We start from the raw sequence: 12,507 nt of genomic DNA on the forward strand, positions 1-12,507 counted from the left end.
CAATCAAGACATTTTATTTTGCTTCTGGTGTTTATGTCTCCCACATGGATCACTGTTTATTATTCTCTTGTCTTTCAATTGGCATTAAGCTACTTTAATCATAACCTGATTCGTGTATGTATTGAAATCAATTTTACAGATGTCCATATTTCGTTCAGAGTCCAATTTATGTTAATAATGTTGACGTCTTGAAGATCTTATCAAATGGTCTCGACAAAGGTAGGAGCAATTGAATAAACTCACTATATGTAAAGTTGCATCGTAAGCCATTAATGAAGATGGTTTTGTGGTAAGCTTCGTTGTGTTATGATTATAGCTTGCAAAGTATGAAAGTCCTGAAATATATAAAAAGTCACTGTGGGTGTTAGATACTGTGAAAATTTATAGCTTCAAAATTTATCGTTTTATCCCAAAAATCCATTCCAATTTGAGAGTTTAGTAGTTAGAAAAACGGTCTCTATTCTATTGGCTAAATATGTACTTTTATATAATTCATAAAATTACACAGAAAGTTATTTGCATATCCTCCGTTCCAAACCAACCTGCGAACGGGTGAGCTTAGAAACGAAAATTACTATGAAATAATAATACAAAATCTTTTACGTGTCAAGAAATTCAACTTTAAAATAGCAGTAACGAGAATTATGTTCAATAATATTGTATAGCATTTTGTTAAAAGAAAACTAATGATGGAAGAAGAATATAAAAGGATTTTAGATTGTCATCGTGATAAATTTCGTCAAGCAGTAAACATCGAAAGATTAAGTTCGTCGCTTCTTATAAGTCATATTTTGAACGAGTCAGATTGGAAAATTATTGATGATAAAAATGGGAGCGAAAGAATTGATATTTTAATAGATATATTGAAGACGAAAGGATTTGATAAATTTAAACGATTTTGCGTTATTTTGGAGACGACTTACCCCTATATGTTAAATTGTATGTTTCTTGGAATGGAACCACCAAAGAATATATACACACCAGGTATCAAGGCGATCTTTGTGACGGGATTAAACTGGGTTTTTTCGCCATCTCGTGAGAATAATTTCAATTCGAAATTAGATTGTTTATATTATCGAGAGATCTCTTTACTCATTGAAACGTTGTACACTTTCACTTCTTCATTATTATCAATTTTATTTACGATTCAGTATCGATAATGAAAAAAAACATTACCAAAATATATTACATGATCATTGAATGTGTTTTAATAGATACACAATGGAAAGTATTATGACATGGCTTTAATCTATATGTAGGTCCATGCCACATGTCCCAAAACAAGTTAAAGCTTGAACAAGACAAAGACATTAATTCAAGTGAAGGTAAATGGCAAAAAAATTGTAAGTTTTTATTTGTGAATATGCATTAAATAACATACACACTCATTCATTAAGAGGTTTATTTCACATGCAATAAATATTTGCAAAATATGTACAGGTAATGTGCCTTTATTTTTCACCATAGAAGCTTTGTGGTGATTCTTAAAATTGGGTAAAGGACATACGATTGATTTATGATTGTACTTTAGTGATATGGATGTGTGAAGTTTCATATAAAACTAAAGTATTTTTTAGTGTTTTTTATAACTATCTCCCCTTTCAATAGGATAGAATTTTGACAGTTTTAATTGTGTTATAGTTTGTGGAAAAAGTGTAGTACATCGCAGTGTTAGCATGAGTGAACATGAGTCGTGTAAAGAAACAAAATCTGTGAAATCAGAACTTAGAATTGTTCAAAGAAAGTATGATTCGGTCCTAAAGAAGTTGAAGAAAATGGAACAAGAAAGAACAGAGAAGAAAATCAGTTTAGATGAAAGAGAAGATTGTGATTATAATGATTCAATTGTACAAGAGAAAGAAAGAGAGTGTGAACTTATAAAGCAGAAATATGAAGATGCAGTGAAAGAGGTTATATATCATCTCAATAATTGTTGTGTTAAAAATGTTTTACTTGATAATAGTTATTCCTTGCATTTTGTAGTTTGTTAGTTTAGAAAAAACTATTCAATTTCTTGAGTTTTACAAACGTACTAAAATAGGTGAAAAATTGCAGGTTGAAATACTTCGAAAAAAAGTTGAAGAAGTTTGTGCTGAATGTACAAATCATTTGATGGAATCAGAACATTTTCGTAACTTGCATTTAGTTGGCCTAAATAAATGTGATCAGCTTGTTCGTGAAGCTCAAATGTTAAATCAAAAACTTAATTCAAGTGAAATGGAACGAGAAAAATTGAAACAAGATTATGAAGAGATAATTCTTCTACGTGAACAAGAAAAAAAGGAAATAAGCGAGCTTCGTGATGATAATCGACCTCCTGTTTGGAGCGAAAGTATAAATCAGGAAAACATGGAAAATTCGCATTTTAAATTTCAAATTGATGTTAAAGAATACGAAGAACTCGATAAAAGTTTTACAGATTTGAGAAAGCGTTTTTCTGGCGTCACTGTCCAGTTAGAAAATTCGGAAAAGGAGCGAACATATTGGAAACAGCAATGTGCAGTTACTAAACGTAGTTTGGAGAAAGCTGTTCAAGAGAACGAAGTGATGATTGGTCGCGTACACCAGGCTGAACTACATCGTGATGCTGCTGTCAAAGAAACAGACGAAGCACTTGCTTTACAAATGAAGGCCACACGGGAGCTGACAAAACTAAAGGTAAATCGTACATAGTCAACACACATAACTATTGAATAGGAGAAATTTCATTTTATAATTTGACTGTCATTCATGCATTCCAGTTTAGAATCTCTCGCTCGAGATGAAGTATTTTCAGGTTGAAACTTAAGACCTTATATACTCCAGTTTAGTGTCTTCATCGAGAGTGAGCTGATTTTGAAAATTGAGTTCTTATATACTCCAGTCTAATGCCTGCACAAGGAGTGATCAGATTTTGAAACTGAACTGGTTATATACTCTAGTCTAGTTTCTTAATGAGAATTAACGTTGAAGCTGCAATCCTTTAATAATCATTGTTGTGTTTTGTTGTTATGATCCTAGGATGAACGAAATAATGCGTTAAGCGAATACAGACTTGTCATGAGTGAACGCGATAGTGTTCATAAAGAGATAGATCGCCTCCAGGAAGATGCAAACAAAGCTCAAGAAGATGTTGAGAAACGCAGAAAAGAAGTGGAAAGATTAACATTTGAAAATGAAAGCGCGTTTCATGATTTAAATAATGTACAAAGCGAACGAGACAAGGTATTTATTTTTTATGTAATTCAAAATCACATCGTTTTTCATATACTTTAGTACAAACTTTCATGAACAGGCAATGAAAGAATTATACTTGGTGAAGCAACGAATGAAGCAGTTAATGTCAGACGTCGATGAACTATCGAGAGATCGCGAGAAAGCTCGCGAGGATGCTGATATGTTTCGTGAAGAACGCGACGCAGCTCGTCGAGAACGTCATGAGGCGATTATACACCGTGATAAAATACTTCGTGAATGTTTTGAAGCAAAGCAACGTCATGAGACATTCAAAGGTGACAGTAAAGAGAGTGAAATCTTAAGAAAACAGTTTGATGCTTTGTCTAAAGAACTTGCAAACGCTCTGAGTGAAGCTGAAATATCCAAGAAACGAAGAGATTGGTCCTTCAATGAAAGAGATAAAATGGCAAAGGTTTGTTTGTGTTGTTATAACATGTAAGCAACATGGTAATGCAGTAAAATTGAATTTCTTTTGGATTGTGGTCAACGATTTTTTGACATTTCTTTTCTATTTTTGAGCAATGTCTCAGCTATTTAGAACTGAAATTTACCTAGTTAGATCGTAATGTTTGTATAATTTTTGATTTTCTTTTGATACAACAAGACTTAACAAACGAAGGATTTTATCATCTTACCACGATAGGAAAGAGACGCTGCCAAAACGGCTTGTGATGTTCTACGAAAGGAACGTGACAGAGCTGTTAGTGATTTAGCAGCATTACTAAAAGACACAGATCAGATCAGACGCGAGCAGAGTAAATCAATGGAGGAGTTGAAATCTCTTCGTGAAAGAATATCTTTTAGACTTGAAACAGATACACATGGTGAAATGGTGACCAGCATGGATTCTGCTATTGATACTGACTCTTGTTTTGTAAGAATTTTTTTTTATTATTCAAATGTGATAACTGTAGTTTGTGTGTTTATGTGTGTGGTGTATTTTTTTTTTGTAGGATTGGGTGACAGAACTTGTTGTGTTAAAAAAGGTACTTTATGGGTGGGAAATACGTTATCTTCCTATTCAAGACAATTAAAGTTTTACTATTTGATCTTTTTGAACTAAGTTCTAAACTTATTCAATTTAACTAAAACGATCGTTTGCATGTATTGTGTTTTGTAGAAAAGTCCAAAAGATAAGTTAGGTTTTGATGTAGCGGCCAACAATTCAAGCATAATTATAACAAACGTTTTTGAAGACAGTCTTGCTTATGGAAAATTAAGGTAAAATTGAAGATAATGATGTGATCAACTGTATGAAAATCCTGGAGTATGATGAAACACTTACATTTTTGTAATTTTTTGTCGTCGTTTAGAGTTAATGATTGTGTACTTCGTGTCAACAATGTTGACGTTTCAGAGATGAAATATGAAAAAGCTATTGAAGCACTTAATGGAAGCAGCAATTTAAATATAGTTCGTTGAAAATATTTTATGATTATTTTTGATTGTACTAAATTATAATTTTTCTTGTTACATGTGAAAAGACTATAAATGTTTGTTTGATGTTGTAGACTGTACGTCGAAAAAAAGTAATCAATGCAAATAAGCATTTTTCCATACATCTTAAAGTGCCTCTCGGTAAAGGTAAATGTTTATTGATTTTTTATATCGCAATAAATTCCCAAAGTAATGTTTAAACAATATAAGTATATTTATGTCTGTATTTTGTGTTTTACTTGAATGTAAATGTACACTTTTTGACAGTTATGAAATTTACATGTTTGTAACTGTAGATCGTCTAGGTTGGTATAGTCCTGAGAAGGACTGTTTTAGAAGGACGATCTTCATTTACAAACATGTAACGATACTCCCGGGTTCAAACCAGTTATGAAATTTATCGTGTGTTAGAGTTGGGAATATTAATTGATGAGAATAAGACGATAAACTGGATTAAACCTGGAAGTGTGGCTGACCTGGAAAAGAGGCTTTGTCTTGGAGATGAGATTCTTACTGTAAGTTTAGAACATTGACTGTAAATTATGAAAGAAATATTTAATGGTAAATTTGCTGAAAAGTAGAGTTTTTGTTACTCTATGTTACAGAATGATCATTTCACTATAGGTCAATGGAACTCCTGTAGATGATTTATCACAAGCTGAAACTGAGGATCTTCTCAGTTCTAGTATATTGACGCTAGAAGTACAAAAGAGTCCACAAGTGTATCCCATTGAACCCCTTACATCCCTTCTTGTTGAAGTTGACGAGAAGATTAAAAAGGATTCAAGTATTCGTGAAAGAGCCGAGTTCAAAGAAGCCATGCTAGCTGACAGCTTGTCTGCACTTCAAGGGTCAGAAAAAGTTGAAAATAGTGAGATATCGAGTGCATTGCTTAATGAACTTGATGAGATGGCTTGGTTAAACGATAATTCGTCTATTTTCTCACCAAGTACGACATTAAATATGTCGCCATCTCTCACACCGCTTTATGAAGATAGAGAACCAACCGACTGATACTGGTGAGGAGTACACGACTCTGCCTACTGGACACACAATGAAGAGGAATACAAGAGGGAGAGGTGAGAATGAGAGGTGATGAATGAGAGGAAAGGATGACACACAAGGTGAGTGAGAGGGAGGTGAGTACATACATAAGAGATGAGGACACAGGACACAAGGTGAGGTGAGGAGTGAGAGAGGACACAATGATGAGGACACAAGGTGAGAATGATGAGAACACAAGGTGAGGAGAGTGAGAGTACACACAAGTGATGAGAATGAGATGAGGACACAAGGTGAGAATGAGAGGACACAAGGTGAGAGTGAGAGTACACAAGGTGAGAGACACAAGGTGAGAATGAGAGGACACAAGGTGAGAGTGTGGAACATGACGTTATATCGTTAATAAATGATAATATTTGAAAAAATATATATTTAGGTTAACAACGTTAAAACATATTCTTTACACAAGAAATCACTCCTTCACGCAATCTTCTTTTTGTATTAAGAAGTTTCAGAAGTTGTTGATCGTCGTTTTACAACAAGCTCAACAGAAAAGTCGAACGTTCCATCTACTACTCAGAGTCATACAGAGACAGTCGATTTGTCGTCGTCATACACTAGTAGACGTCACATGACATCAGGACTAGTTACCAGTTCTGTCGATGGAAACAACAAACAGGGCTCCTTAGATCTTGAAGTAAAATTTCCTACAAGGAGGAAAAATCGACCGAGATCTGCGCCTGTCGTTAGACCTGATACTTTAATGATGGAAAGCAATCGTATCATTTCTACAGGCAATACAACATTACCTCGCAGAACTCATATCCATCCTCCTATATCCCCATCTGATCCTCTATCTTTGTCTCCACGTCCAAATCATTTATCTGGCAGACTACCTTCCACCAATCCGCCTGCCTTTAGCACTCTGTATAGGTCCCAAAATAAACATTTGCCATTACAGGCAAAGTCTGCCCTATCGTTTTCTGCGTTAAGTGAACACAGTGATCCGTCTCCATCCACGGTAAATGTTGCATCACACTCGTCCCTTCCCGAAGAGCCAGAAATAGAGGAATCCGTTCCTGATGTTCGGTCGAGAACATGGACTCAGCCAAGAAGTTTTTTAGATCAAGAGGTGATAACATCTCTTTGTTCCTTTTAACAACTATCAACTCTGTTTTGTCAATCTTGTCTTCAGAAAATTATGTTTTGTAGTTGTAATTTGGGCTTTACTCTACTTTGTGAACAATATCTCATCCAAGGATGTACCTAGAACAATTATTTACTTACATGTCAATATTTAATGTTTAATTTATAGTTTCCAAAACGTTATAAACGTTGCACATCACCACAAACACTTCCCAAGTCGTCAAAAGATTCGGGTCGGTCAAGTCTTCCACGTCAACGACGAGTAAAATCCACTTCTTCTTATACCCAATCTTTCAACACTATCGAAACTCAATCGATTATCTCGGATCATTCAAGTTGTCGATTAAGCTCAATTGAATCAACATCCGCTCAGAATACAACTCATATTCAATCTACTTCTGCCTATCTACGTGATATCACTCCAGTTATTCATATCAATCAACATGAATCCGACAATGGAGATAAGTATGTTACTATTTTAAAGTGTTGGAATTTTTATGCCGCCATTTTGAAGGACCAGTTTCTTATTAAATACAAAAAAGCTTCCAACTATGAAATGCTGAAGTTTTAAAACAACCTCATTTTTTTCTGACTTACATCGTTGGAAATGGCTAAAAATAAAAACTATATTTATAGAAATACTGAAAAAATCCGTGAGCTGCATATCGAGAAGAACTCCTATCCACTCGGTATTCAAATTTCTGAGGGATTTTCTGGTGGAATTTTTGTAACAACTGTAACTGAAGGAAGTATTGCGCAGAAAGCTGGATTACGTTATGGCGATCAAATTTTGGAGGTATAAAAAATATGTTACTACTGTTCATCCATTTTTACCATTTTTATTTGGCGTAACGAAAAAATGACATTTTATCTCATCTTGTTGTGTGTATTCCAATGCTGATAGATTTTCTCGACTAGATGTTTTTGTTGAAATACGGTCTTTTTGCTTATCCTTTTCCCAGTTTAATGGCATCAACTTTCGCTCAGCTACCTACGGTCAGGCTGCATTGATATTGGGTCAGGCTGGAGGCAGCGTTCGTCTTATGGTCCAACATAACCCACAAAGTAAGAAAAATACACTGGTACGAGAAATTTTCTATCGGATTTTCAATTCTTTTAATTCACGCATTTGTGTTTTTAGAACTCAAAGAAAATACGATTGACAATTCAAATAGGTAATTGTAATTTAAGCATACACTTGTATCAGCATGGTGAGAGAAGAACAGAGAACGAGAATAGTCTTTACACTATCTAAAATATAAACTAAGATAACGTGTGTCAGTGTAGGTAGTCATGAATGAACAACAGAGAATGAGAACAGTCTTTACACTATCTAAAATATAAACTAAGATAACGTGTGTCAATGTATGTAGTGATGAATGAACAACAGAGAATGAGAACAGTCTTTACACTACCTAAAATATAAACTAAGATAACGTGTGTCAATGTAGGTAGTGATGAATGTAGAACAGAGAATGAGAACGATCTGTGATCATGATTTTTTCCCCATATAGTCATGATCTTTCTCAAGACAATGCTCCTGTAGGGGACAGTGATCTAACACCACCTGTACCAAGACGATTGTGAGTTATTTCTGCACTGTTTTTTTTCTCTTTGTCTTGTACGTACGTATTAAAGTCCTTTCCTTTTAGCGTTCCGACTAATGATGTAGAAGCGCCGAGTGAGTCACGATACATCACGACAGATCAAACTGTCCATACATTAGGGCTGAATATACTTGGTGGAAATGCGACTGGTATTTTTGTCTGTGATGTAAAATCTCCTGGTTATGTTTTGGGAATTAGGACTGGGGACCAAATTCTCCAGGTACATAAATCGTCGTATTTTTATTATTCAAAATTAGTTACGAATATTTTAAAATTACTCAAATGTATGGTGATTCTTTTCAAAATCAGTTTCTAACGATGTTGAATTTTCAAGTGAATTATGACTTTATTATTGCTATGCTAATGACATCATTATTTCTGTGACAATGAATAAAAATATTTTGATTATTAAATCGATTTGTTAACATTTCGTTCAAACTATTGCTCTTTTAGTTCAATGGTTTTGATTTTACTGCTATAACACTGGAACAAGCCACATTGGAGTTATTTAAACCTTGTGAAAAGATTAATATGCGACTACAGTACAATTCTGCAAGTGAGTTCAATGATTTCTGTACATATGAATACAATCTATATAAATTTATTACTGAATAACATTCTTTCCATATATGAATTTATTTTTGCACACATCATGTTTCTTTGAGTTCATTTTCTTACGATAGAATACAACGTGATAAAAGACCATCCAGGTGATTCACTTTACGTAAGGTAAAATGTTTTCAGGAAACTCTGATAACTTTTTCATTATAAGGTTATCTATTTAACGAATAATCAACCGAATTTTGTATTCAAAACTTTTTGTTTTTTTGTCAAGAGATCAAAGACAATTGTCTTTCAGAATTTACAGTCAGTTCCTATGAATAGCCTTAGCTAAACTAGTACTTATTATAGGTTTACTTGTCTTTCGTCTACCTAGACATTTATATTCTAAGCTTTCTATTCTATTTCATTTTTTGTTCGTGTAGGGCTATGTTTGACCATTGTGCATCTACCAAAGATCAGTTATCATTCAAGAAAGATGACATCCTCTACATCACAGATACATTATACAATGGTCACGTGGGTAGTTGGAAAGCTTGGATCGTCAACAAGGAAGACGCACAACAACGAGAAAGTGGAATGATACCAAGTCGAATGAAGTATGCAACATTTATTTTTATTATCTACAACAAATTGTTAATATTAAATCTTTTTTATGACAGAGCTGATCAAATACTTCTGCTACGACTTAGTGTTGGTCAAAGTGATGTTGATAATAAACTCGCTGGAAGAAGAAGTTTTTTCCGTCGCAGCAAGAAAGGCAGTTACAGTTTTAACGTTGGCCATTCGCAAGAGAGTAGTGATACAACACTTTCTACATGCACGGGTACGATTTTTATATTTTATTGTAACTATGTATATCGGAGGCTACATGGAATAAATTTTAAATTTTTTCTTTAGAACTACCTGTTTCTTATCAAAACGTTGAAAGACTTGACAGCAAGTGTCATCGATTTTCTTACAAACGTGTTTTCATAACGAGATTTCTTAGTCATCTATATTGTTATTTTAGGTCATTATCCGAGACCTGTAATAATTTTGGGTCCTCTTGCTGATGTCGTTAGTAAAAAATTAGCCACAGGAGCTCCATACAAATTCACTACTTGTTACAATCGTGAGTTATTTAGAATTTTAATTCTTAACTATTATGTCCATAAGAAACTATTGTTAATCCATGCTATGTGGAGAACGACTGCAACATAAAAAGCTCCGCTACTATTTGACATCTATATCTATATCTTAACACAAAGGAAACTACATCGTACACAAAATAAAAAATTTCTCAACAAGTAGTTATGTAGACTATAGCATGTGATAGGTTTTAATAAAAATGTGTTTATTTGCCACAAAGTCAATGAATGTTCGCTTCATGATATATAAATCAAAATTCCATGGGAGTCAATAGATAAATGAAATAAATGTATTAATCATTGATTCAAATTTCAGGCATCGTTTTTAAAACATTGCACTCTCTTTGAATCCTAACTTTCTTTTCTTTTCCCTTCTTTTTCTCTGATCATTTGATAATTTATTTAGAACTTACGTCTGCTTCAGAAGCCGAAATCAAAAAAGCAATTTCCGAAGGCTTGTATTTGGATTATGTTGTGAAGGATGGTCTCTTCTACGTCACTTTAATGTCTACCATCAAGGATAACATGGATAAAGTTTGTTGATAAGATATGACAAATAGATACAAAAGACGAATAGCTTTGATGAGAGCATTGCGTTTTTATTCTCAGGTAAAGCATAGTATCCTTGAGGTTTCACCTCTTTCCATTGAAAAATTACGTCATCAACGTGTGCATCCCATTGTCATCTTCGTGAAGTTTAAATCACCTAAACATATAAAGTAAGTTTTTGTAGAAGCATTGCATCTTTGATGTTTGTCATATTTAGCCTTTTTTTATAACTTTATCAGAGCTCTTTTCTTTTTTTCCACGTATTTTTACAACTTATTTTGAGTCCAAAACATTTTTATTATATTTTACCCAGAGAGCAGAGTGACACCAAAAATCTCCACTTGAAAGTCTCGACAAAAGAAGCGAGAGCAATGTATGAATATTCAAGTAGAATGGAACAAGAATTTAGATCAGAATTTACTGGTATAATCACTCAAATTAGTACAAAACAGTTATGTGTACTGTTGTGGAGTTGCTTTTTTTTATCATTTAGCCGTGATTCCTGGATCAAATATCAACACATTATTTTCCCAAATACAAGACATTGTTGATGAGCAGCAGAAGAAAACATTGTGGATTCCAGTTCCATCAAATTTGTGTTAATTTTTCATTGTATATAAATAGATAGTAACTTTTTGCTTTTTTTATTAGTGTATTGTTAGTGTGACATAAATGAAGTAATGATAGGTAGAACAACAGTTATGGCAGGCTCATAAACATGTGTATATTTTTTATTAGGGAAAATTGTACAAAATATATTTTTTTATGATTTTAACATTTTTTTCTTCAAATGGGGAGACTTAGTCGACATAGAAAAATAAAATCATGCGACCCTTTTTATAAAGGACGGAAAATTTTCGATACAAGGTATTTGGTCATTGATGTTTCTGTCAACTTGTCAACATTTTTTTCAAAGATGTTCATCTTGATAAAGTATCTATAACGTTTCTATGTAAAGCTCTAATAATCCTGTTAATGTCTCTCAACTGGATCATCAACCGGTTCCAAGGAAAGCTAAGACTTTGTTAAATGTAAGGATTTCAGTGAAACAAAAAGGCAAGTTAATTATCTGTTACTACGTTCTTGTACTGAAACAACAGTTTCATTAGGTATTTTACTGTTATGTTTTTTTTGTTGAACACAGAAAAGAAAAAGGTTGTCAATAATGGTGTGAGGAAGCAACTTGATATTGATAAAAAACCAGGAGAGACTCGGAGAGAATTTTATCAAAGATTAGATAAAGAAGCTGCAGAAGAAATAAATAAAATTCTTTTGAAACAGAAACATGTCAGTCAAAAGAGAAAAGAGTAAGCACTAATAAATTATGATGTTTGTAAATAATTATAAAAATTTATGTAGTATTTTGTAAATTAAGATTCTTAAAGATACGGAAGCAAAAACGCAAAGGAAGGAAACTACAAGACCTAGAAAAAGACTTCACTACAGGTTTGTGATATTACACATGATGGTTTAGTTAAATAATAAATCAATATTCTTGTATTTGTTAGAAAAAATTAAATTTGGGGATATTGTTGAAGAACCACCAAGTTTCACAGCTACACCTAAGCAAAAGACTGAGGCAAGTAAAAATGATCGAGTTAAATCATTGCTATTAAATGATAAATTCAAAAGTAACGCAGACATAAATCATGAGCAAGAAGCTACTATACCACTAAAGACAAAAAAACGTAAACACATGAATGCATTTGAAAAGCAGATCAGTGATAAAGTAAGACTTGATGCAATCAATGCTTATAGAAATATAAAAAAGAAACGTTCAGGAAAAACATGATTGATAAATATGTTATGGGTTATGTAACAAATGTAACATTTAATTTGAAACAATATTTTGTTGCATT

General features: G+C 33.3%; 2 protein-coding genes and 1 long non-coding RNA gene across 3 annotated transcripts; all 3 read left to right on the forward strand.

The window, feature by feature from the left end:
* The first annotated feature begins 294 nt into the window (after window positions 1–294).
* On the forward strand, window positions 295–11,423 carry LOC124433359 (disks large homolog 5-like). The gene is made up of 30 exons (XM_046983119.1): window positions 295–984; window positions 1,260–1,325; window positions 1,642–1,910; window positions 2,056–2,658; window positions 3,001–3,204; window positions 3,275–3,628; window positions 3,860–4,090; window positions 4,170–4,202; window positions 4,337–4,437; window positions 4,530–4,629; window positions 4,728–4,800; window positions 5,065–5,168; window positions 5,278–5,665; window positions 6,165–6,787; window positions 6,971–7,266; window positions 7,438–7,597; window positions 7,764–7,866; window positions 7,943–7,976; window positions 8,316–8,384; window positions 8,454–8,628; window positions 8,862–8,964; window positions 9,092–9,137; window positions 9,395–9,568; window positions 9,632–9,795; window positions 9,870–9,908; window positions 9,982–10,083; window positions 10,506–10,633; window positions 10,709–10,818; window positions 10,962–11,071; window positions 11,142–11,423. The coding sequence occupies exons 1-30, from the start codon at window positions 687–689 to the stop codon at window positions 11,249–11,251; spliced, it is 5,370 nt and encodes a 1,789-aa protein (XP_046839075.1). The 5' UTR covers window positions 295–686; the 3' UTR covers window positions 11,252–11,423.
* Window positions 5,892–6,073, forward strand: LOC124433494. The gene is made up of 2 exons (XR_006944479.1): window positions 5,892–5,969; window positions 6,005–6,073. It is a non-coding gene; the product is annotated as an uncharacterized LOC124433494 (long non-coding RNA).
* Window positions 11,399–12,495, forward strand: LOC124433493 (coiled-coil domain-containing protein 137-like). The gene is made up of 5 exons (XM_046983271.1): window positions 11,399–11,515; window positions 11,607–11,704; window positions 11,793–11,955; window positions 12,024–12,094; window positions 12,157–12,495. Exons 1-5 carry the CDS (start codon window positions 11,439–11,441, stop codon window positions 12,438–12,440), a joined length of 693 nt encoding a protein of 230 aa, XP_046839227.1. The 5' UTR covers window positions 11,399–11,438; the 3' UTR covers window positions 12,441–12,495.
* Window positions 12,496–12,507: the final 12 nt, after the last annotated feature.

Source organism: Xenia sp. Carnegie-2017, unplaced genomic scaffold (assembly GCF_021976095.1).
Source record: "Xenia sp. Carnegie-2017 unplaced genomic scaffold, XeniaSp_v1 HiC_scaffold_13, whole genome shotgun sequence".
NCBI classification, from domain to species: domain Eukaryota; kingdom Metazoa; phylum Cnidaria; class Anthozoa; order Malacalcyonacea; family Xeniidae; genus Xenia; species Xenia sp. Carnegie-2017.